General features: G+C 35.4%; 2 protein-coding genes and 1 pseudogene across 2 annotated transcripts; all 3 read right to left on the bottom strand.

Annotated features, from left to right (window-relative positions):
* Window positions 1-1,721: 1,721 nt before the first annotated feature.
* LOC102601414 (extensin-3-like) lies at window positions 1,722-3,350 on the bottom strand (annotated as a pseudogene).
* Window positions 3,351-3,777: 427 nt separating this feature from the next.
* On the bottom strand, window positions 3,778-10,471 carry LOC102597447 (TMV resistance protein N-like). Its single transcript, XM_006356391.2, has 5 exons — window positions 9,903-10,471; window positions 7,376-8,447; window positions 6,894-7,190; window positions 5,220-6,368; window positions 3,778-5,141 (listed from the first exon to the last, which is right to left on the bottom strand). Exons 1-5 carry the CDS (start codon window positions 10,382-10,384, stop codon window positions 4,167-4,169), a joined length of 3,975 nt encoding a protein of 1,324 aa, XP_006356453.1. The 5' UTR covers window positions 10,385-10,471; the 3' UTR covers window positions 3,778-4,166.
* A 2,276-nt stretch (window positions 10,472-12,747) lies between these two features.
* On the bottom strand, window positions 12,748-23,667 carry LOC102597120 (zinc finger CCCH domain-containing protein 14-like). The gene is made up of 3 exons (XM_006356390.2): window positions 23,449-23,667; window positions 22,281-22,341; window positions 12,748-13,821 (listed from the first exon to the last, which is right to left on the bottom strand). Exons 1-3 carry the CDS (start codon window positions 23,528-23,530, stop codon window positions 13,074-13,076), a joined length of 891 nt encoding a protein of 296 aa, XP_006356452.1. The 5' UTR covers window positions 23,531-23,667; the 3' UTR covers window positions 12,748-13,073.
* Window positions 23,668-24,225: the final 558 nt, after the last annotated feature.

Below are 24,225 nucleotides of genomic sequence, written 5' to 3'. Positions count from 1 at the left end.
ATTTCATCATACGATCCACAATTACTCAATCGAGTTATGTTGTCGCCAGGTGCGGGGTAAACCCACAATAAAGTTCATATTCAAATCTTCCCACTTCCAAGTAGGAATGCTAATATCTTGGGATAAAACTCTCGAATTTTGATGCTTAACTTTCACTTGTTGATAATTAGAACAGTTACCCAAAAATTCTGCAATATCCTTCTTCATCCCATTCCACCAATAGACCTCCCACAAGTCAAGGTACATCTTTGTGGCTCCCAGGTGAATGGAATATCAACAACTATGGGCTTCTACTAAAAAAAATCATCAAATCATCGACATTGGGAACGCACACACGACCTTGATACCGAAGCACACCATATACCCTTTGAGAGAACGCCTCAATGGACTTCTTAAGCATCGTTTCCTTCAATTCAACCAAATTAGGATCAAGACCGTGCTTGGATTTCACATCTGACAGAAAAGACGATTTTGAACCATTATGGACCATAACACCGCCTTTGACAAAGTCAACCAACTGAACACCCAATCGATCCAATCTATGAACATCTCGAACCATCGGGATCAGGTGTTGGTGTCAGGGTTCTAGGATGAGCCAAATTTGACTATTGGGTCCTGGTCGGAATGCGGGGTTAGGTCCTGGGTCGGGTGTCAAGTATGGATCTCAGATCGATCATCGGGGTTGTATCCAGTTTTGGGTGTCGAGGTTGGGTTCCACTTCTAATGTCAGGTCCTAGGTCGGATTCCTGATCGGTCATCGGGGTCGTGTCCCGATTCAGGTGTCAGGGTCGGGTGTGATTCCAAGTTTGAATGTCGAATTCGTGGTCAGGTCCAGGATCGGTGTTAGAGTTAGGTCTCGAATTGGTCATTAGAGTCGTGTCCCAATTTTGGTGTCGGGTCGAATCTCGGATCTGTTGACGGAGTTGATTTTTGGGTCAGAATTTTTTTTCTTGAAAAATATTTTATACTCTCCAGCCAAAAAATAGATAGTTTTTGGGAAATGTTTTTCATTCACCAACTAAACACAAGAAAATATTTTCCACTCACCAATCAAACATGAGAAAATAAGTTACAAACCAACTTATTTTCCAAGAAAAGATTTTGTAGCGAAGATTTTCCACTCACCAATCAAACGTGGAAAATATTTTCCTTCATACCAAACACATGGAAAGAAGATTTCTGATTGACGCAAGAAGCTCTACCATCGAACATATTCTATAACAATCTGAGCGAAGATTCTATTAGTTTTAATTTTGAAACAACTTTTTGCGAGGCAACTGTTATAGGAACTATTAACATTATTTTATAAGCTATCTAGACATTTTATGTCTTTCCATATTTGTCATCTGATCTTTTCATTAAAATGTGTAGTAGAAAAATGTCTTACGATGGTTTGGCAAATCAAAATCAATAATTTGTTCTAATAAAACCCTTATATTGAACCATTGACTAGAAACATATATGTTTTTAAAAATGCAATTAACATCATTTATTTATAAGGAAAGAATTCAGCTGATTAAAAGGAGGTCGATACATTGAGCCAGAATGTTGAATATCTCATTATATAAAAATAATACATATTATAATTATTAGTACAAAAGCTCACATAACAAGAAACATCAATCCTTTGGGGAAGCACTCGAAAAAAATACCAGTTGATCTATGGAGGAAGAAAAGGATTTAAGAGCAAAAGAAATAGTGAAATGGTTTGATCAATATTTCTAGTAGACTGATGAGGGTGGTGGAGGTGAGTAGTATGATGGTGAGTGTTCATAGGATTTAAGCGGAGGTGGTGAGTTGTAAGTTTTAGGTGATTGTTCGTTGTATTCCGGTGGAGGTGGAGAGGATTTATAGGAAGGTGTAGATTCTTTGTAGTATGGTGGAGGGGGAGGGGATTTATAGGAAGGTGTAGATTCTATATAGTATGGGGGAGGGGGAGGGGATTTATATGAAGTGGTAGATTCTTTGTAGTATGGTGGAGGGGGAGGGGATTTATAGGAAGGTGTAGATTCTATATAGTATGGGGGAGGGGGAGGGGATTTATATGAAGTGGTAGATTCTTTGTAGTATGGTGGAGGGGGAGGGGATTTATAGGAAGGTGTAGATTCTATATAGTATGGGGGAGGGGGAGGGGATTTATATGAAGTGGTAGATTCTTTGTAGTATGGTGGAGGGGGAGGGGATTTATAGGAAGGTGTAGATTCTATATAGTATGGGGGAGGGGGAGGGGATTTATATGAAGTGGTAGATTCTTTGTAGTATGGTGGAGGGGGAGGGGATTTATAGGAAGGTGTAGATTCTATATAGTATGGGGGAGGGGGAGGGGATTTATATGAAGTGGTAGATTCTTTGTAGTATGGTGGAGGGGGAGGGGATTTATAGGAAGGTGTAGATTCTATATAGTATGGGGGAGGGGGAGGGGATTTATATGAAGTGGTAGATTCTTTGTAGTATGGTGGAGGAGGGGATTTATAGGAAGGGGTAGATTCTTTGTAGTATGGTGGAGGGGGAGGGGACTTGTAGTAAGAAGGTGATTTCTCATAGTAAGTTGGTGGCGGTGGAGGAGACTTGTAGTAAACTGCTGACTTGTAATATTTTAATGGTGATGGCGATTTATAGTATTTAGAAGGAGTATGTGATTTGTAATATTTTGATGGGGATGGGGACTTGTAGTAATAGTGTGTCGATGGAGCAGGCGACTTGTAGTACTTTGCAGGTGATGGAGACTTGTAGTAGTGTTTTGTAGGCATTGGCGATTTGTAGTAGTGCTTTAAAGGGGAAGGTGACTTGTAGTAGTTTTGTGAAGGGAAAGGCGACGTGTAGTACTTCTTTGAAGAGGCAGGTGCCTTGTAGTACTTCTTTGAAGGAGTTGGTGACTTGTAGTACTTCGCTACCACAGGTGACTTGTAGTAATGCTTCGAAGGAACAGTTGACTTGTAATACTTTGTTACAACAGGTGACTTGTAATAGTGCTTTGAAGGAGCATGTGATTGTAATACTTTGCTACAACAGGTGCCTTGTAGTAGTGTTTTGAAGGTGCATGCGACTTGTAATAGTAATGCGATGGAGGATGTTCAACGTGTTTTTCTAGTTTCTTGTAGTATGGGGATGGTGATTTGTAGTCTTTCTTAGAGTTGTAAGATGGTGAATGAGAAGTATACTCATAAGAGTAATCAGCAACAACAGTGCTGGCTACAAAGCAAATTGCCAAAGCAAATGCAAGTAGAGGCAATTGCCCCAAATTTCCAAAGCTTCTCATTTTGATTTGTGGAAGAAAAGAAGGATAGAACTAAGACTTTTATTGCATAGTTGAGTTGGGATTTTTGGTATTTATAGTAGCAAAGTAACATCCTTCTTTAGATTAATGTAACAACTTCATGGTTAGCCACTAAGATCATAGGAAAGTCCAAATAAAGATTAGTTTAGTTTAATTAGTGGCTAGCATTTCTTTTTGGTGATTGAAAAACTATAATTTGCAAGTGGGCTAATTTAGAAAGACTATATAAGTTGACTTGTATATTGAACTTGATGTTAAAAAACATGAAGGCAAACTAGATTACAAGAACAACAACAACAACATACTAATCTCACAAAGTAGGGTCCGGGGAGGGTAGAGAATACACAAACTTGACCCCTACCTCAGAGATAGAGAGCTTGTTTTCGATAGACACTCAACTCAAGGAGAAATTATCCAAAGCAGTCCAAAAGAAGAAGTAACAAAAGTACAAGAAAAATAGCATATAGTAATAGGATAGTAACTACAACACTTCAAGAATGTGTTCAACATGCAAGTATTACAACTCATTTCCATCATATTTGTGGAGGGTATTATTGTAAACATACTTAAAAAGTTACAAATTATGCAATGTATGTTATTTTTAATACACCAAACCAAACACTCCATAAGAAATAATCTCAGCATAAATAATATCAGCACTACTAATGCAAACATTACTGATACACCATATTCAGTACTAGTCTTATACATCCAACCAAACGACCCTTAAAAGTAGCTTGAGAATAAAACAAAAGAAAAGGAGATGGACACACCCAACCAGAATGCAGAAAAACATAAGATTTCACCAAAAGTTTCACCCCAACCTTGAACATCCTGCCATTTGTTGCCTTTGGGCCAGCAAACCAAGAGGTCCATCAGTATTTCTAAATCATGAATGATCGGGGAAGAGCCGGAGAGTTTGAGATTGTCCAGAAGTGCATTGTGTCTCCAATTGTTGGGATACTTCAGAGCAGCCAGAACCAGTTGTCATTGAATTATCTTTGTGCTCATCTAGAGAGACTTCAAAAACATCAGGCTGTTCAATTACAATGCATGAGGTATCCTCATCTATTGCTTCATCAACTCGCGGATCAGTTAAAGGGAGCTGTCTAGTTTGGGGCTGTCCTGAAGAGCATGACTCTTCCCTATGCTGGAAACTTTGTGCTGCAGAAGAGCTTGGTGTTTCCATTTGTTGATCAGGAACTATACTGGTGGAGCACGAATCCTTCATCACTTGACGAAGATCAAGACGTCTTCTCTTAACAGAAGCATCCTCTATTCTCTGGCCTTGGTCATCATTACATTCTCTAAACAGGTCAGAATTCCGAGAATCAACATCACATTGGACCGCGATGGCTGATTGATCTATCTGTTGAATTTTATTCTCATACACCAGAAGAAGTCCCCATTTTGTTGCAATGTCTGGTTCTATCGATGCCTCTAAGAAGCAATACTCATTTAGCAGCTTCTTCCCTTTCTCACATGCTACAAAAGGTATGTAGCTAAAACAAATGGCGTATTTACTACCGTGAGAGCAAAATGTTTGGCGAGCAACGATCAGACATTTTTTCTGGAGTACATCATGTTCTTGCCTGTTATGTCTTTGCACTAACTTAGCAGTAACCTTAGTGCATCCGAACCTACGACTACTTCCTCGTTGTGATTTACCATCTGAAGGTTTCAGGTTCTGACCAATAACCGATGGTACACGAAAGCATATAACAAATCCTTTGAATTTACTTTCGTACCAACGTGGATCAAGTTGAATGGAGAATCTTTTCGTTTGTTCTTTCCGATAATAAGTGAACCATTTCCATTTTATATCTCCAGGGAAGAAAAGGCTAAATGGCGGCCTTTTCTCACACTACAAGAAAGAAACCGGTATAAGCTCCAACATAAACATAATTGGATAAGCAGACAAATCACAAGAAAGAGGCGATACCTGAGATGCCACACTAATCACGCGGAGGACAAAAAGCAACATATCAGTCAGTTCACCTTTGTTCTCGATATGCCGCGTGAATGACACTGAATAGAGCTCTGAATATTTGGTAAGGAAATCAGGGATGCTTTTCAAGATTAAAGGATCACATGCATATAACTCCTTTATACATGGCGGAAGTTCGGGCAACGCAAGCTTCTCACAAAATGTTATGTCTAAGTAATGAAAGAGTTGATTGGTGCTCTCATCATTTCTAGTCAAATCCAAGTGAGCCAAAGAAGATAAACCTCCAACATCCTGAAAATGTTCAGCACTACATAACCTGTTTTTATTTAGTTTTAACACCCTCAATGACGATGATTCACCTGATGCAGGGGGGAACAGAAAAGTTGCACCTTGTCTGTATCCAGACCAACGAGAGAACGATAAGAAGTTTAGTTCACCAAGATCTGTAACTGAAGGTGGTATCCGGGAAATTGAAGTACCAGATACTACTAGCTTCTTCAACAGTTTCAAGTCACCAATCTTTTCTGGCAAATAGATTAGTCTTTTGCAGCTGTAGATCAGAAGAGCTCTTAGATTCTTCAGACAACAAAAGCTGTTTGGAATGCTTACCAGATCTTTACAATGACTTAATCTTAGTTGTTTGAGGGAACGAAGATTCCCGATTGATGCTGGAAGCTCTACTATCGGAACATATTCTATAACAATGTCCTGTAAACAGTGCATCCCGTCAGGTGGCGGAAATGTAGTTACTTTCGGAAGACAAGAAAGTTTGAGAGTCTCAAGGGATTCCATCTGATCAAAATTTGGAAGCTTCTCAAGGTATTGACAGTTAGTCAGCTCTAACCTCAATAAACGGTGCATCCCCTTGGTTTCTGGCAATTCCCTTAATTTTGGAAGACAAGAAAGTTTGAGACTCTTAAGGGATCCCATCTCAATACAACTTGGAAGCTTCTCGAGGCTTGGACAATCAATTAGCTCCATTGAAGTGAGTTTCATGAGAACTCCAAAAGATGGGCTGACTTCTCTCAAACTGTTACATCCCTCTAGCTTTACTCTCTCTAAATTTGGCATCATATCAAAGCTTGGAACTTCTTCCAAGTTCTCACAGTAGCTGAGGTACAAAGTTTTAAGTTTGTCCAATCCCTATTTAGAATGGAAAAATGTTAGCAAAGATGATAAGACACCTCTACCACTCATAAAGAACGATATACAACAACAACATATCCGGTGTAGTCCCACATATGGGGCCTGGGAAGGTAAGATGTACAGAGACCTAACCGCTACCTCTATGGGGTAGGGAGGTTGTTTTCCGATAGACCCTCGGCGCTATGAAGAAAAGCTATTGAAGCAGGGTTGAAAGAAAATATGACAGCAAAATAGCAAGATATAAGGAAAATGAAGTAAGAGACTATAAGAGATAGAAAAATAAGAAACTATACGACTACTAAATACTACTAAATAATACTAACCTTATGCTCTAATTTTCAACCTCCAACCCTATCTAGGGGTCATGTCATAAAGAACAATATACGAATGATAAATTAAACTTAGAAGTGTGGTATCCTATTTTAAATGATGAAAGGTTGTTCTTCTATCATAAGTAGATTGATTAAGAGTGAAAAAGCATGGAATAAGAATGTCAAAGGAAAGCGATAGTAACAATCATACCTTTGAAATTGACCAGAGCTTCTGAATTGTAGTACTTTCAAGTATATCGAGACGAAGAAGCTTTGAAGGTTCAAAACTCTGTGGCAATGAATTTAGAGGGCAACCTTCCCAATCAAGCCACCTTATGCTGCTAGGAAGATGAGTGATCGGATCAATAGAGCAGAAATTTGTTGCTCTGACTTCAAGCACCCTTAATCTTTTCATTTTCCTGAATGTTTCATTTATGTTGTAATATGATATATCCTGTTTTCGTATGTAATCCCTTGGGATCGATAGGCCCTCCACAGCTTCTGCCTCCTAAAAAAAAAGGAAACAAAAGAAAAACCTTTAAAGAACACTATATCCTGAAATCATTTCCATAGCCTAAAATTTGATTAATACTTGCAAGTAGATTGACATGAGTTTGCAAAAGAAACTACTGACAACAAAGTGAATGAAGGCTTCCATACAGTTCATATGCATGAGACAATGACATATCTTACCAAATTTCCAGTAAACAAATCCTCGATGTCCTCGGGAAGCCATATTCTGCTCCTTCTTGTGTCACCTAGTCTCACGATGTGCCAGGCCATTTCTTGTATCAAATCATGCATCTCGATTGTGTCATATGGTGAGACAAATAAGAGAGACTTTTCAATCAAGACTCTTATTGTAGATCCAATATCACAACTCTCAAGAATTTCCTCTACATAACTCCTCAATTTTCCTCTATAAAAGCATCCGATATCAAGAAATAGTCTCTGATCAGAAGGACTCAGCCCATCAAAACTTATCTTAAGCTTAGCAAGAACATGATCTGGCATATCCTTGAGTCTGTCCACTGTGCATTTCCACTCAATCTTGTCTAGCCCGTAGAGAGACGAACCTAGAATTTTCAGAGCTAAAGGGAGAAAACCGGCATTCTGTACAACTTGATTTATTAGCTCCTCAAAATCTTTATCTGGAATTCTTTGCTTAAAGGCGTGTAGGCTGAATAGCTCTATTGCTTCATCGCGAGTCATCAAGTTGACTGAATACACTTCATCCACCACATGATTATGTAACAAGTGTTTATCTGTTGTTGTAATCAAAATTCTACTGCCGATACCAAACCAGTCATGCCCTCCAACTAACATTTCTAATTGGTCCTTTTGATTTACATCATCAAGAATGATCAAAACTTTCATTGAGCGTAGCCTCTCCTTTATGATTCTCATGCCTTCATACACACTTGCTATAGTTAAACTTACTTTGAGGATTTTCGAGAGGAGAACACCTTGCAGATATTGCAGTCCACGTGTCCTTTGCATTTCCACAACATTATCAAGAAAACAAACACCTTCAAATTGGCCCGAATATTTGCCAAACACAGCACTTGCAATTGTTGTCTTACCAATGCCGCCCATCCCCCAAATACCAATAAAACGAACATTGCGTGTTTCCATCCTTAGTAATGAACTTACTTCCTGCACTCGAGATTCCATCCCCACCAAATCATTTTCAATGGTTGAAATAACTTGACATAATTTACTCAGTATGCCTTCAACAACATGCTGAATGCAAAGAGATTCATGCCTGTCATGAAATTGCAAAAACAACTTGAAATGAGATTTCACAAACAGTGCGCATTATCGTAATATTTTAGCATTTCTAGTCCTTTCAAAATCCTGAGAAAATCATTAATGTGGAAGTTATGTTAATACTTTTAGTATTTCTAGTTCTTTTGAGACCATGAGAAATCAGAAAATGACATGGACATAGTGTGTTCAATTGCTTCTCATCTCTCTGTTCACATACTCCCTTTGGTTCCTCTCCCGATTTTTCGTCTCCATTTCCAAAAGGTTTAATGAATGGATTTTTCCTCTGCCCACCACCCATGAAAAGACAGACTAATAGGGCCTCCCACCCTGGTTTCAAATACCATTTTATCCTGCCGCACTCACTGCTCCTCAGGCTGCAAATGATTGAATTCACACGTCGAATATTATAGAACTTACGCCTAACTCAACTACGAAACTAGCTAATGAATTAAGGATCGCCCAAAATCATATAAGGAGACAAAAACTCATACTCCAACACACAACACAACATATTTTTATTTTGAGTTCTACCCTTTCTCTCTCCTTTAGATTGCATAAGAATAGTATAACTACTTTTAGTATTTTTAACATATGATTTAAGTAATAGTTGTGTTGTTCAAACATATCTTGGAAGCTATTTATTTAGTCAATGATGAACTAAGCCTTAAAATATCTTTCCTAATAACTTATTAAATATGGTTGATTAAGAACATATCTCCAGTATACTCTCTAAACTACATAAATATTTTTCTCGAGTGTGAATTTTCTATGTCGTCAAATACCTAATACGAATGATGAATCCCCTCGATACTGAAAATCATAGTCTGCCCTAACTATTGGCAGGAGCGAAGCCAGGATTTTGAGTTCATGAGCTTTGTACTACAATTCTTCTTATTTACTGAGTTCTAAAATAGATTATTTGTACATATACTACATAAATACAGAGTTTGAGTGTAAAAAACACTAAAATGGTTGTAGTGATTTTCTCAATTCAACAACCAAACAATAGAGAGAACAAACTAACAAGCTTTGATTCATACGAAAACAAACAATTACAATATGAAGAACTCGAACAATAACAGTAACTATAAAGAAGAAGGGATGAGGGAACTACAAGAGAATTGGGGATGAGAAGCACAGTCTTTGCCTAAGCATAATCATAATTTGCATAAACCTATTTTGCTCTCACTAGTCTTATTATCAACCCGGATCCCACACATAGCCACTTAATTCGGTGTTGGGCCGCTTTGCTAATACTGGTCTAGGCCCATTCATAACATTGAGCCAACGTTACTGAATGACTATTGGAGTTAAGGTATAACTTACTGACATGAACAAAAAAAAAAGATTAGCAGATTTCTGAGATAATCACTCAACTAACAGTTATTATCTCAACTAAATCAAATATTTCTCAACAAAGAAAGCAACTTTTTGAGATAATAACTATTACCCGTCGTAGCCTTTCGGCAAATCATATCCAGCTATTTTGCCTGCTTGACGAAATGCATCCCTCCAGCATAACACCTTCTCAACATCATCTTTCAAATTTTCCTCATGTGTAGCAAATGATTTAGCAAAACTTTCACTTTGTTTAGTTACATGTGATGGATCTACATCATAGAATATAGGTATCACAGTTTGTCCAAAATCTTTTTTACATTCCATGATCTTCCCAAGTTCATCTAAACACCAAGTGGATGATGCATAATTCTTAGAGAATACAACAATAGCAAATCTTGATTCTTCAATAGCTTTAACAAGTTCAGGTGAAATTGATTTTCCTCTTTCCAATCTTTCATCATCTTTGAATGTATGAATTCCTTTTTGTTTTAGAGCATAGTAGAGATGACCAACAAAAGTTTTACGCGTATCTTCACCTCTAAAACTCAAGAAAACATCATTCTTCCAATTTTGAGTACAAGTAGAAGACATTGTATGAAAGAAAATAATTGTGTTCAAGTTGTAGTTGAAGGCACTATTTTTATTACTCTTTCTTAAGTCTTTGTTGACTTTGTTTGAGTAATAGATAAACAAGTTGGAACTTGAAAGTCTTTGTTTATGTAGGCCTATATTTATTTTTAGTTGTTTTGTCACTTCTTGCTAAATTCTACCAAAGTACCTTGAAACTTCAGTGTTAACATTGTCCATGACAATATTCTTTTTTTTTTTTTTTTTTATTCAAAATTTTTGTGGCCCAGAGCCTTTTATTATAACCATGACAATATTCATTTACTGCCAGAAAAGAGATATTTAGTGGCTATAGAATTTTTATTTAGTTGCAATATTTATTATCATAAAAATATTTTGCCTAATGTTATTATGTTCAGAATTGTTAAATTCTTTAACGGCATTTATATAGGCGATTAGTTATGAATGCTTATATTTATTATTGCCGCTTAATTCTTTATTTATTATAGTGATTTGAGTGTCATTTTACATGGTCTTTGACTAGATACCCATGTTTTTATAAGAGAGAAAAACATATTGAAATTTATAATGTAAAACAAATAATATTTAATAACATCCCATTTAAGTATATATATTAATAAAATAATACTCTCACATCCTCTATTTCAAGGCACACTTTTTTTCAATATACATTTCTATAATTGAATTGAAAACAACTTAACTTTAAAATTATTCTTATATCCTAACTAAAATAATTTATCGCCACACAAATGATTAAAAACGTTTTTTATCACAAATTTTAAAACCAAATCAAACGATTTAACATAAATTAAAATAGAGAAAGTATCACAAAGTTATATTATTTTTAATTATAAAAAGGAATCATTTTTTTATGAAAAAGGTGTGCAACATAAATTAGAATAAAAGAAAGTAATATAAAACAAAGGGAAAGTGCAGATTTTTCTTCTAATTTAGATTAGATCTGAAACTAAAAGTTAAGGGCATTCTCTCACTCCTTTATCTTGCTGAAGTGACCCGAATTATCAACCCCGTCACAGAAAAAATTAAGTTATAGACGGTAGACTCTAATTATTTTAGTTTAAAATGTTATTTATTTTTTATTAATGCAATTAAATAAATTACCTATAATTACCTTATTCATGTATAAATATATATAAAAAAAAAACGTTTCCTTTCCCAACCATTTTGGATTAAGAAGATGTGAACGTGCATTAATCTTTATAAATCACTAAGAAGGGTGCGTTCCGAAGTAGAAAAGGAATGTTACAATTGGGGATTTGAATAAAACGCGAAAGACACCAAATTTGTTAAAGCCTACGGAGAGTCACAAAAATGATGAATTGTATTGGAAGGAAATAAGAAAAGAGTAATGCTAAATGGCCAGAAAATTTGGCCAAAAATTTAAGAAGTTTATGATATTTTTTTTAATTTTAAAATAAACTGATCTTTTTTTAATTTTTTAATTAAAAGATATTAAAGTTAAAAGGGTAAAAAATATTTTAAAAGGTAAAATAATATAGATAAAATATCATTTTGGCCAAATTTTCTGGCCAAAAGGATTTTTCCATAAGAAAATAAAATGAACCACTCATATGTATCCTCCTTCATACTTTGAGAGTCGCTCAACTCATTTTGTACCGTTTACCAAATTTGTTGCTACTTTACGTCTTTTTAACAAGTAATCCCCTGTCTCTAATTACTTATCGACTTTTGAATTGACACATTTATTAAGTAAACAATTATTAACATAGTGAGTTTATCATTTTACTTCTATTAATTACGACGTAGGTGCATTAAAAATTAAAGATTTTCAAGAAATTTTATATTTTTCAAAGTAATTAATTGAGGGTATAATAGATATAAAAAAATTATCATTTCTTGATTTGTCAAAATTGACAAGTAATTAGAAACAACTAAAAAAGAAAAAGTGAATAAGTAATTAGGGACAAAAGAAACACTACATATTTATCTTTTAAGAGATCTGAAAAAATAACATACAAGCAATCTTTGTAGAATCTTTTTTTAAAAGTTTAAAATTGTAGAAGCCTATGTTTATATCAAAAAAAGATCACTTTTTTCTATTTTAATCTCATCATTAATTATTATTTCTCAAAGAACATACGAAGTATTTTGAATGATTGATAGTTGAAAGAAACAATGGAGAGGCACCAAGTATTTTGATAAAGCCAAAAAAAGTTATTGAGAAAAATAATTATGTATTTTGAGTCTGGTGTTAAGACTTTCACTGATCTAATTCGATCAGATGTATGCTTTCTCATCTGTTCCCAATCCCATGCTTTCCATAAAACGTAGTAAATAGCAAACAATGCATCTGTAAATAAAGGTTTGAAACATGACGAAGCGGCTGAGATAATTTTCCAGCAGTCTGGGTTGATATAAGCAAGAGAATAACACACATCACATATTTGTTCCGGATTGGCAAAGTTCCGACTGAACTTTAAAATCCATATCAACACTAGTAGATAGGTTATGATCTAAGGAACAGCAAACATGATAAATAACGAACCCAAGAGAGATATCGAGCACATTAAGGATCTCAACAAATAAATGCCTCAAAACCGAGATATTCTAATGGCAAAAACACCTTATCTACTATTTTCACAAACCCAAAGAAAAAGAGATAACAGCCATAGGGGGAGATATGCTCCCTAACAGTAAAATACAGCAAAGCTCACAGACCTGACTTACGCAATTCTTCTGCTCCATGTGCAAAGTGGCACTTCTCTCCAAAAGTGCACGAACTCTTGGTGAAGTTCTCACAAATTTTTGTTTTATAGTTACTTGTTACGGATGAGCTGGTGTTCTTCATCGGGGGTCCTGCTGATGTTGTAACACTCTGAATAAGCTCACGAACCATTCGACTAGCTTGTTCAATCTGATCAATTGTACCTTCAAGTTCTATGTTCCTCAAGTTAGGATCTGACTCATGATCCCTAATGGAGAATTTGGCTCCGGTCATACGACAGATTTGCTTTGAGTTGACGCCACCTTTCCCAATAATACGTCCAGCAAGAGAGGCATCTACACTAATCTTAGCAGTCGCAGAGGACCCAAAGCTGGCAGCTGCTCCAAGGCCAGTAGGATTGGTCTCTGGTCGACTACCATACCTTCCATGCATCTGGAACATACCATGGGACTCCTCATGCAATGGAGCTGCTGGCCTGCCAAGCTCCCAATCCCCGTGTGCAAAACGACATTTGTCACCAAATTTGCAACCTTCAGCAGTGTTGAATTTGGTGCATAGACGAGTCTTAACAGCTAGAGAAGATGATCCATCAGGGAAAGATGGTGGAGCTATTGAATTCCTAGGAGCTGCTGGAAGCGCTGGGTTGCTACCAAGCATCTGAGTCACAGCTTTAAGGCCTCCAGGCACATAATGCAAGAAGTGGCATCCTTCACCAAATGGACATCCCGAAAAACTGCAGAAGAATTAAATCAACACATTAAACAACTATAAATTTGGAAAAAAACAAAGTTGCATCATGAACCATTAGGATCGAACTTATCAGCAGAAGATCAATAACAGCAAAAGCCTAAATCAATAACAGCTCTGTTTGTTAAATTCCTGATTAAGGCATCAAATAAAAACATTCCAAACAAACCCATTTGTTGTCATGAAAAAACATGGTCATCCAACTAAAATGGCCAAATCCAAGCTCTGGAACATTATAAACCAGAAAGAACAGCACATATCGAGATCAGCCAAACCTCAATAGGTCACCTACTATAAGGGTAAGTGCACATTACTACTCAAATTATGAGTCCTAGAATGCTTTTGCGAGTCATATTTGAGATTGCCCAACCCTTGCTTATTAATTGGATAAGAAAGTTGATAGGAATCAACAGAATAATATCACATGAACCAAAGGTGATCAAACAGCTTTTTAATTAGATAAGCACCAAATATCCACGCATACTTCTTGAAATCCACTCATTGTGTATTCACTACTGCAAGCTTTTGACAAGAAACACAAAACAATAAAATTAAGTGAACAATTATCTTCTAGCAATTTTCCTAGCTAAATCTCTGAAAGATGATTTCCCAAGACATCGTTGAGCATCAAACATAAGTTCATTTCTTATGACATCATTTAAGGATCAGCAATATTTAGCAATTTAGCCTATTTGGGCGGAACAAATCTACTAATGCTTTGATTCCAGTTAGTAAGACTGTAAAGAGGGATCTTGAACTAAGAAATAGACACTAGAAACTGAAAACGGCAAATATTTACAGCATAAAGTATTTAAAAGGACAATTCTCAGATCAAAATGCTTGAAAAGCTTGACTATATCTAATTTAAATCACCACAACCCAAACCAAAAAAAAGAGGGAAAAAAAAAAGAAATTTCCCGTTGGGAACTTTTACTCAAATGGAATGGATATGGATTTCTCTTTTCATAAAACTAACTTTACAGTGGAACAACCATCAACATCCACAGGCAGCAAGAAATCAGAAAAATAACCATCTTGGTATAAATTAAGTGGCTCTAGGTTAGTCCCATGCGGACGGAAAGAGAACACCTTGCAACAACAGGCATTGAAGTTTTGTCATTGACAACTCATCTCCTTGAAAAGTCATCTGTTCATATCACCTCAAACAAAAGAAGAGACTCAAGATCCAACATCCAAAATTTATTCCTCGAGACAAATCTCTACCCATGAACCAAAAGCAGGAGCGATCCACTGACACCTTTATAGCAAAATGCCAATCATCACGTCTATGGTCATTTTCCACCAACAGGCAATAACAGGGTCACATTTTTTCACATAGTATCTATGAATGTATCCCTCATTCCAAGTCCCTGTGAATGCACCATCATCCGAAGTTTCTAGTAATGCATTCTCATTCCAAATCTCTAGTAAATGTAGTACTGCATGAAATAACTAAACAGAATTCATCACCCATTATGATAGTTTCTCTGTAGCAAGACAGATGTAATCTTCAGAGCATCAATGTAATAGAACATCAAAACAGATGAACACTGTTTCTGTAACCATAAGCTGGAACACTATCCCCAAAAAACTTAACAATCAATCTTGCACTTCTCTCCACAAATCTACATCTCCATATCCGAGATCAACACATATTATACTGATTATTCGTCCAACTATGTAAGACTTCCAACTTGAAAAGGGAGATTTATAAGTTTTAACACCTTCAATACAATCTAATTAGGAGTGGTTTGGTCCAAACACAAAGTATGCAGGGATTAGTTATGCAAGGATCAATTAGGCAGGAATTAGTTATGCAAAGATTAGTTATGCAGGGATTACAATGCAAGGATTAGTTCTTAATGAATGTTTGGTTTGTTGGATTAAAAATTAGTATATTGTATAATTTAATGTATGTGTTTTCATTTTTATATATAGAAAGAGTTTGTTTAATTTTAAGTGTGAAGTGACAAAGGGTATTCATATCATTTTGTAAATTCAATCCATTTATTACTGATACACATTATTATTTCACATTCTATCCTGCATAAAATAATACAAAGATTTCCTTATAACTTACGCGGGTATCATTTAGAAACAGCAAAAAGGACCAAACATAACAACTATGCTGGATTTTATACAAGGTAACCAAACTATGTGATGTGGTCTGCTAGTTTTAAGATCTAAGGATTCCTCATCCATCAGTCTTAACAATGTAATTCTCTCATACATATCACCAAACACATCCTTTTATAATGAATAACAACAAAACCACAGTTCGTACTAGTTCCAACGTTCATAACGTACTCAATAATAACAGAAGAAAATAAATTTAGTGTAGCAGGCACAGCCTATCGATTCCACTCAATTTTTGTTTTAAATAACTGAATCACAAGGAAATTGAAATGAATTGAACGGTGCAAACCACAGTTGAAGGGGAAATTCCTCAAATAAGAACAAAATATTTGCAATTATTTTCTTTTTTTGAAAATCGTGAAGTTGTATTGATCAGCATTAAGGACATGCTAAAAACTTTCAAAAATTTGCTAAAAGACCCTAGATTACTTGCAAAGAGCCCAAGGAATCTACTAATGTTTTGCTTACAAGATTCTTTAAACCAAAAGTAAAAGGTTGCAATATATCTGTCTTTGACTTTCTGAATGTTGTTAATTGTCTTTGATCTGGTCCGATTTTTCGCTTTTTCGATATTTATGCCCAGCCCTTACGTTAATCTGATTCACAACTTTGATGGGAAAGAGGCTGTTTTTCCCAGGCACTGCTTCAAAAACAATCAGAATGACCCTGATAAAGGTAATCTATTCTGCCTTTGCTTCACAAAAGACCATTGTATCATCTGCATAGAGCAACTGGCAGACTTCCATCTTTTCTCATGTCCTATTACAGACTTTAAAGCCCTTAATCCAGGCTATTGCTAATGGCTCTCCTCATCATACTATTAAGGCCCTCCATGGCTATGATGAGAAGGAAAGGCAATAAGAGATCACCCTGGCTAAGTCCCCTTTCTGAAGCAAAAAGGCAAAGGTTCTCCATTGACAAGTATGGAGAACCTAACAGCTTTAATACAAAAACCATCCATCTTAGCCACATGTCATCAAACCCCATCTGTCTAAGATTACCAAGCAAGAAGTCCCAATTTACATGGCCATATGCCTTCTTTATATCCAATTTACAGTTTTGCACATGATGCTTGGGTCATCCCCTTTCAATCTAGTGTCCACACAGTCACTAGCAATGGGTTCTACATCCATTATTTGTCTCCCTTTGATGAATGTCACTTTATATTTGATCATCAGTCTCTCAGTCAGCGTTTTGGCTATGATTTTATACACCCCACTAACCAAATTGATTGGTCTGTAATCTCTAAGCTCCATTGCACCAGTCTTCTAAGGAATGAGGGCCACATAACTGGCATTAAAGCTTTTTCCAAAGACATAGTGGGAATGAAAGAGGTGGATAGTGTTCATTAGCCATTACATCCTCCCTCAGAAACTCCCAGTAGGATTGATAAACACATAGGAAAGCCATCAAACCCAGAAACCTTATCACCTGCACACAATCTAACAGAATTTAGGACTTCCTCTTCCTCAAATTCCCTTTGCATTGTCTTGTTCCTCCCCACAAAAAACTGGGGCATCCTGCACAATAAAATCAGGTATCCAGCTTTTTGATTCCTTATACAATTTGAGATTGAAGTCTTGAATGTGTGATTTGATATCTTCAGGTTCAGGGTCAGTGATAGTGCTGCATTCTACCTGTAAGACATCAATGGCATTGAATCTTTTATGTGTTGTAGCCATTCTGTGGAAGTATTTAGTGTTCTTATCCACACTTCAACCACTCTCCATGTTATCTGACTTATCTCTTCATTCTTTAACTGTTTCTTGAAGTTCAATTGCCAAGTGAACTTTCTGCAGCATTTCATCCACGGTTAAGCTCTCAGATCTTGTATGGACTCTAATACAGACAATGTATTTAGAATCTCCTTCTGTTTCCAATTGCCCTTGTTATCCTTGTTTCACACCTTCAGCTCCTCCTTGAGCATTTTCAATTTGAAGCAAGTATGAAGGCATCCTCTCACATCGTTGCGAGTAGGAAAATCTCATCACCTAAGGGAGGCTCCCTACCTTATGAATAGGTGTCTGATACAAAGGCCATTTCTAAGAAGCACCCAAATGTCTTAATACACAAGCAACCAACTAGAAGGAAATCTTTCTACCTTTTGAAAGATACACCCATCAATTCCAGTGTCTAAAGGAGATCACTTCACAAGTATCTTGATATTCGAAAAATAACGAAGTACAGGAAAACATGGCAAGGATTCTCTACCAATTTCCACTAAATGATTGAAATGCTACCTTAGACTGATTTCAATACAAAGAAAATTGTATGCAAACTTCTCTTCAGCGCATGATATACATTTTTAACACCGTCTTTCGGTACCACTAACCCCGCAAACCACAAAAAAGGGATCTAGAGTCAACTTAAACTTTATGTTAGCTTACAGTATATCATGCCACTTCTTTCCATTTGATTTTTGGTCTAAATAACCAAATGGAAAGGAAACTAAGGTGGAGAAGTAGTCGTACAAACTTCAATTGAAAGGAAATTCTCCAAACAACAGTAATATCTGCAATTCTAAGAATAGATAGAAAAGATTTTCACAGATATTAATCATGCATGTTTAATGCACCAAAAAGGAGAAAGAAGACAGAAATGTCATACAATCCGATAATTTATTCTTAGATCACTACCCTTTTTTTGGGAAGCTCTGTTCAGATCACTACAATTGACTCTGCGCAATTGTCAAATTATCTCCAAGATCATCATGTTTCAGTTAAAACAGACTTGGAGAAAACACACTCCGCAGCAAGATTCAAAATTGCACCAACTGATTTTCTATTCCCCATCAGTTCAACGCAAGATTCAAAATTGCACCTATCAATTTTTCTATTCCCAACAGTTCAACAAAAACAGATATAAATCTTATTGCCATGAAGCAACCAAACATCTCATACACAATCAGCCAACTACAAGAAACTGATGTTTTTTCTATCTTTTGAAAGATACCAAACCATGCACTTTACCTATACGGACAATTTCAAGTTTGAATGTCCTGCCCCTTCAAAAATTACCCATGAGTATAACAATCATCTAACTTACAAGAATTTGGTAACATTTTCCTTTTCAAAAAAATATGCATCAAGTGATCAAGGGCAATTTTTTGCACACAGCATAATTCACCAAAACAGCCACAGAAGAAATATATCAAAACATGGTACCTGGTTCATGTCAAGCATGTACTCTTCAATAGACCCAAAATAAGGCACCAGTAAATTCTTCTCACAAATTTGGTGCCTGTAGACAGAGAAAAAGCCAAAGCTTATTACTTCTGTCTCAATGTAGTCACTGATAAACTAGGGGTATTTCAGCAGCTTTTAGACCACCCTCTAAAACACAAGTAAATCCAACTATTATATACACTTCCATCTATGCTTTAACCAGCTCCGTAGCAAAAGCAGAATCTTAAATTGTTCATCAAAGTTCTCGTGACAAGTTACCAGCTAATCTAACCAGTATCCTACTTAATCTTTCCACCCTAAACACCTTGTCAGATTTCTTGCATCTTCAAACAAAAACTTTAAGCTCATAAAACTGCTGCGAACTTGCAATCATGGCATATATGCAATGTGACTAAACTGCTGCAAACTTGCAAACATGGCATATATGCAATATAACGCAACTGCTGCAAACTTGCAATCATGGCATATATGCAATATAACTCAAGTATGGATAACTTCATAAAAGCCCACCTAGTTTAGGATTTTTTCTCATCTTTTGATAGAGAAGAGAGCACCAAAAAGTTTACCAGAGAGATTATAACCTTTTTAATATATAAAGTGAATAACCAGCATGAAATGGCGCTCTTCTAAAAATTAAAATAGAAAAACTTCAGCCCATGCTACCATAAAAAGGACATATGATTCCCTTTTGCAGCTTCTTTAGACTTCTTTTTTATTAATAAAAAAGCCCATGTGGCCGCATTTCTTTTTAAAAAAAACAGCCATATGCAATCCAATGTGAACATAGCCTCCAACCAAAAATGCACCTGTGAGGTTTTGACCAATAAAATCCTTGATAACTATTTTGAACTCACACTCCCGCTACATTCTCAACCATATAAAATATGTCTGACCTCACAATCATCTTGCACAATTAACTTTGATGCCTCTTAACAGAAACTATAGAACGGTCAAAAGCCATAGAGCAACATCTTAATCCTAATCTTCAAACCTCCACGTAAATTCATCTAGTAAGTAGACTCATCAAGAAGAACTAAACATATGAACCAATGTTTGTAGTTCTGCTATCTTATATTGGCGTAATTCTTGACCTAGATGTTAATATGCATACAGTAATCTCGCTTCTTTTTTTGAAACTGGAACATAGTGGTCGAGGTAGCGAAAACTGCTCCCTTCGCCATGTAGGGTAATCTTGTGATCTTCCCATGCAAACTTTAAGAGTTGGGGTAGGGTGGAGGAAGTAGTATACTATACTATTTTTATGTTGTTATATTTGGATGATTGAATAATCCGTACTATTTTATGTTTTGTCACTTGACATTATTATAATATATGTTGGCCACCTTCAACAAGGAACAAAGTAAAATGATACAATTATCAAAAAAAAAATCACCAGCAGTGTTACATCACGCCTAGTCTTGTAGAAAAAATAGGTACCTAAAAGAATCAACTTAACCAATGAATTTATTCCTTTCAAACCAACGGGTAGGGATCACATTACTTTGGATTAAACATGTTGATATCAAAAAGAAAAACAAGTACCAGTAAAACCAAAGTCATATTTTTTCCTTTGAAGTTATAACCCCATCCATTCATAGAACTCTTTGAAGAAGTAGTTCTCTTAACTAGTTAGCCAGAAACGTCCCAAGAAACAAGATCATCAAACCAAGATCTATTATGCCAAGAGCAAAAGGTTTAGAATGAACACATTAATGTAAAGAAGTTGGGAGGCAGCTAGTGAAGTCGACTGAGAAGGATGATCATTTCTGAGAAGGTTCAAGATTTTGTCATCTTGAACATGCTTGAGACACTTTTAATCAAACATGAAAGCTACATCAGACATTTTGACATTCTACAGGATAAAGTAAACACTAGACCTCTTAAAACTTTGGTGATTCTGGGAAGACTTATAAAACACTATTTCTCAGTTTTTAAAAAAGTGAAAAGCACCACACGGCACACGCAACAAGGTTCATGGGGCTTGAAGCAAAAAGGGGGGAGTAAAGCACACGCTTCTTTACCATGAAGCACATGATTAACCAAAAAAAAAGTACCACACAAACATGAATTAAGTTCTAGAATAACTAAATTCAGTTAAAATAATTAATTTCAACATCTTACATACAATGACGTAGATATTAATCCAACTCCTCAAAATATCCAAAGAAGAGATTGTTTCTCATAGGAATCACTTTGCGCCTCATTGATTGAACTTTGAAGTGGACACTTAAGTGAAGCACACTACTTCGCCCATGAATTGTAGGCCCCTCGATTTAAGCAACAAAGAGATGGCTTTTTAATTAAACGATATTTCTAAATATAAATGTGTTAAAACATGTTTGCTCACAAGATGAGTGATTCTTGAGAGGCGGTAAAAGTGGCTCGTAATTTACTTGAATGATCACAAAACACAAGTTTTGTGTCCAACATGAAAGAATCTCTAAAGTAGTGAAGAATGAACCTAATTATTGGATTCTCATAATTCATACTTAGTGGCATGTACATTTATCCACCTTGTTTATCTTTATTGTGCTTCAACCAAGGTGCATTGAAGGCTTTAAGATACTAGACTGAGATCCAAAGACCCAAAGAGAAAGAATGTCATGAAACAGAAGGCATGTCAAACACAGAAGCAGTGAATTACTTGTGTAACATTAATGAATACAAGAACGATAGTGATTGCGGCTCACCAATTCTCACCAATTCATCAATATTCCACTTCGTCTAAATAATTTCACCGAAGTTACTCGCAAAAATTATATAGCAACATAAGCGCTGCATTTGCTTGTCAACGTGATCGAGTGTAGCACAATCATTATACTGGTTTATGTAAAGGCGGATGAGATAGAAGTTTTACCCCACTAATTAGTTTTTTCATTACATAACCTGCGCAAGTTTTTAATTCAACATTTCTCATAATCATCCCATTTCATTTCAACAGCTGTTTTGAACTTAACAACTATTATCCCTGTAACACAACTTTAGATGACCAAAACATTAGTCCAAATGGATTTGAATAATTGGAATAACTACAAAAATACTCTTGATTAGAATTTGAGAAGTTAGAAATAAATAATAAACTACACTTCAAATACTTATATTTTAGAGGAGTTAAGATTAGAACCTGAAAAATTTAGTGCACGGCTTCGATTTGCTTCCTATACCAGTTGGAATTGACTCCAGTTCTGTTGCATAACATTAATCAATTGTTTTACAGATAAATTTGTGTTATTAACCTTCTATTTGAAAGATATCTATAAGTCATTTTTCACTAGTTTACATTATCGCCAAGTTCTACTTTTTGTAATCAATATAAAACCATGGAGTTAATAAACAATGATGAAAAGCATTACAAATTCAACTAACTCCTTAAGTTTCTCCAGTAAACCTTAGAAGTATTGTATGACCAGATTTTATCTTTCTCCAGAAACAAGAACTTCCACTTGTTAACAAGTTTTCAACCCTTCTAACTCGCAGGGAAAAAATGAAATGAACTCTTCAAACTTTAATTCAATTAAAGGTGAACACAGAACATATTTCACGGCAATTTACCAACACAAACTTGGTCACAAGAGAATTCGAAGTCAAATACAGTGCCATCTAACAGACCATGTTTTATAAGCAACTTCCACAATGTAGTGGTACTCCATCAAGAGTTACTGAAGAGACAGAACCAAATACTAATTCCTAACTTCTGGGAAGGTTAAAATACAATAGGGCAAGAAGGAATTAAGTTCTCCTTCTTGCTAACATATAAACAAAATTTTGTCAGCTCAATCATGATAACATATTTTACTACATTCGATTCAAATTTGACTTTGCAAGTTCTCCTAAATACCATACTTTATAAGAAACTCACTCAGATTTAGAACTTCCAAAATCTAAATTCATTTAACTATTCAAACTTAACACTTTGATGTGGCATTTCTCTCTATCAAACTATATTAACAAGTTACAACCACTACTTAGATATTTTCATCCACCACATCTGACAACAAAATATATAAGCCGAAATGAGCCCTATTAATACACATGACAGCAATGAAAAGGCAAAGGAAAAACCACCAAAAATCATAACCAAGTGAAAAACCACTAGAAAGCAATAAAAACAACAAAGAGTGATATGTATTACCATCAAATTCAAAAAAAAAAAAAAGGAGAAGAAGAATTAGCAAAACCTAGATTTGACAGCAGATATAGATAAACAAATAACTAAGCGAATAAGAAGCAACTAAAACAAAAACTAGAAAATGAGTATGAAATGTAGAGAACAGTATAGCAAAAACAGTTACCTTGCTTAGATTTCTTGAATCCACCATTGCCATTCATAGGTCCATGTGGCCTTCCTCGTTTTCGACCACCATCGAACTCCATTGAAGCAACAGAAGAACTCGAATTTGCAGAAGAAGAATGGAAATCGAAACCCTAAAATCTCAGAGAAGACGAAGGGCTAAACGAGAGAGATGTGAGTGTGTGCGTATCTGGAAAAAGAAGTAATTTAGTTGATTTTTTCTTTTATTTTGTTGATATATATATACTGTATTAACTTTCCAGAAAAACAGAAGAAAATCACGTGCACCTTATTTATCTAAAATTTGAGTTTGAATTTAAGGATAATTTAACATTGTTTGGTCCCTCAATTATAATAAATTTTAATTTTGTTCTTATAATATGAAATATTAAATATATTTAATTTTTAATTAATTTAAATATATAATTTTAGGCCCTTATGAAAATAAAAAGTTTTAGAGTTTGTTTAGATGAGTTTATTTGGATTGATTTATACTTTTAAGTTAAAATAGTTTTCTAATATTTGTTAAGAATAAAAAATACTTTTAAGTTACACTCAATCAAAAAATGACACATTTCTAACAAAAATAGAACACGTCGAAATTTTGAAAAATCAATATTTGTTCTGGTATTCTTCATCATCTTCTTGTGTGTTCTTGTTCGAGTGTGCAATTTTAATTCAAAGATTTAAGAGAAAATCCTTCAAATTTGTTATAACTTTAGCTAAAGATTTTTCCATGAGTCAAAGACAACCCCAACATTAATTTCTCAACATTTTA

Source organism: Solanum tuberosum, unplaced genomic scaffold (genome assembly GCF_000226075.1).
Source record: "Solanum tuberosum cultivar DM 1-3 516 R44 unplaced genomic scaffold, SolTub_3.0 scf00218, whole genome shotgun sequence".
NCBI lineage: Eukaryota > Viridiplantae > Streptophyta > Magnoliopsida > Solanales > Solanaceae > Solanum > Solanum tuberosum.
The sequence above is the reverse complement of the archived record's forward strand: the minus strand, read 5'-3'. Positions and strand labels throughout refer to the sequence as shown.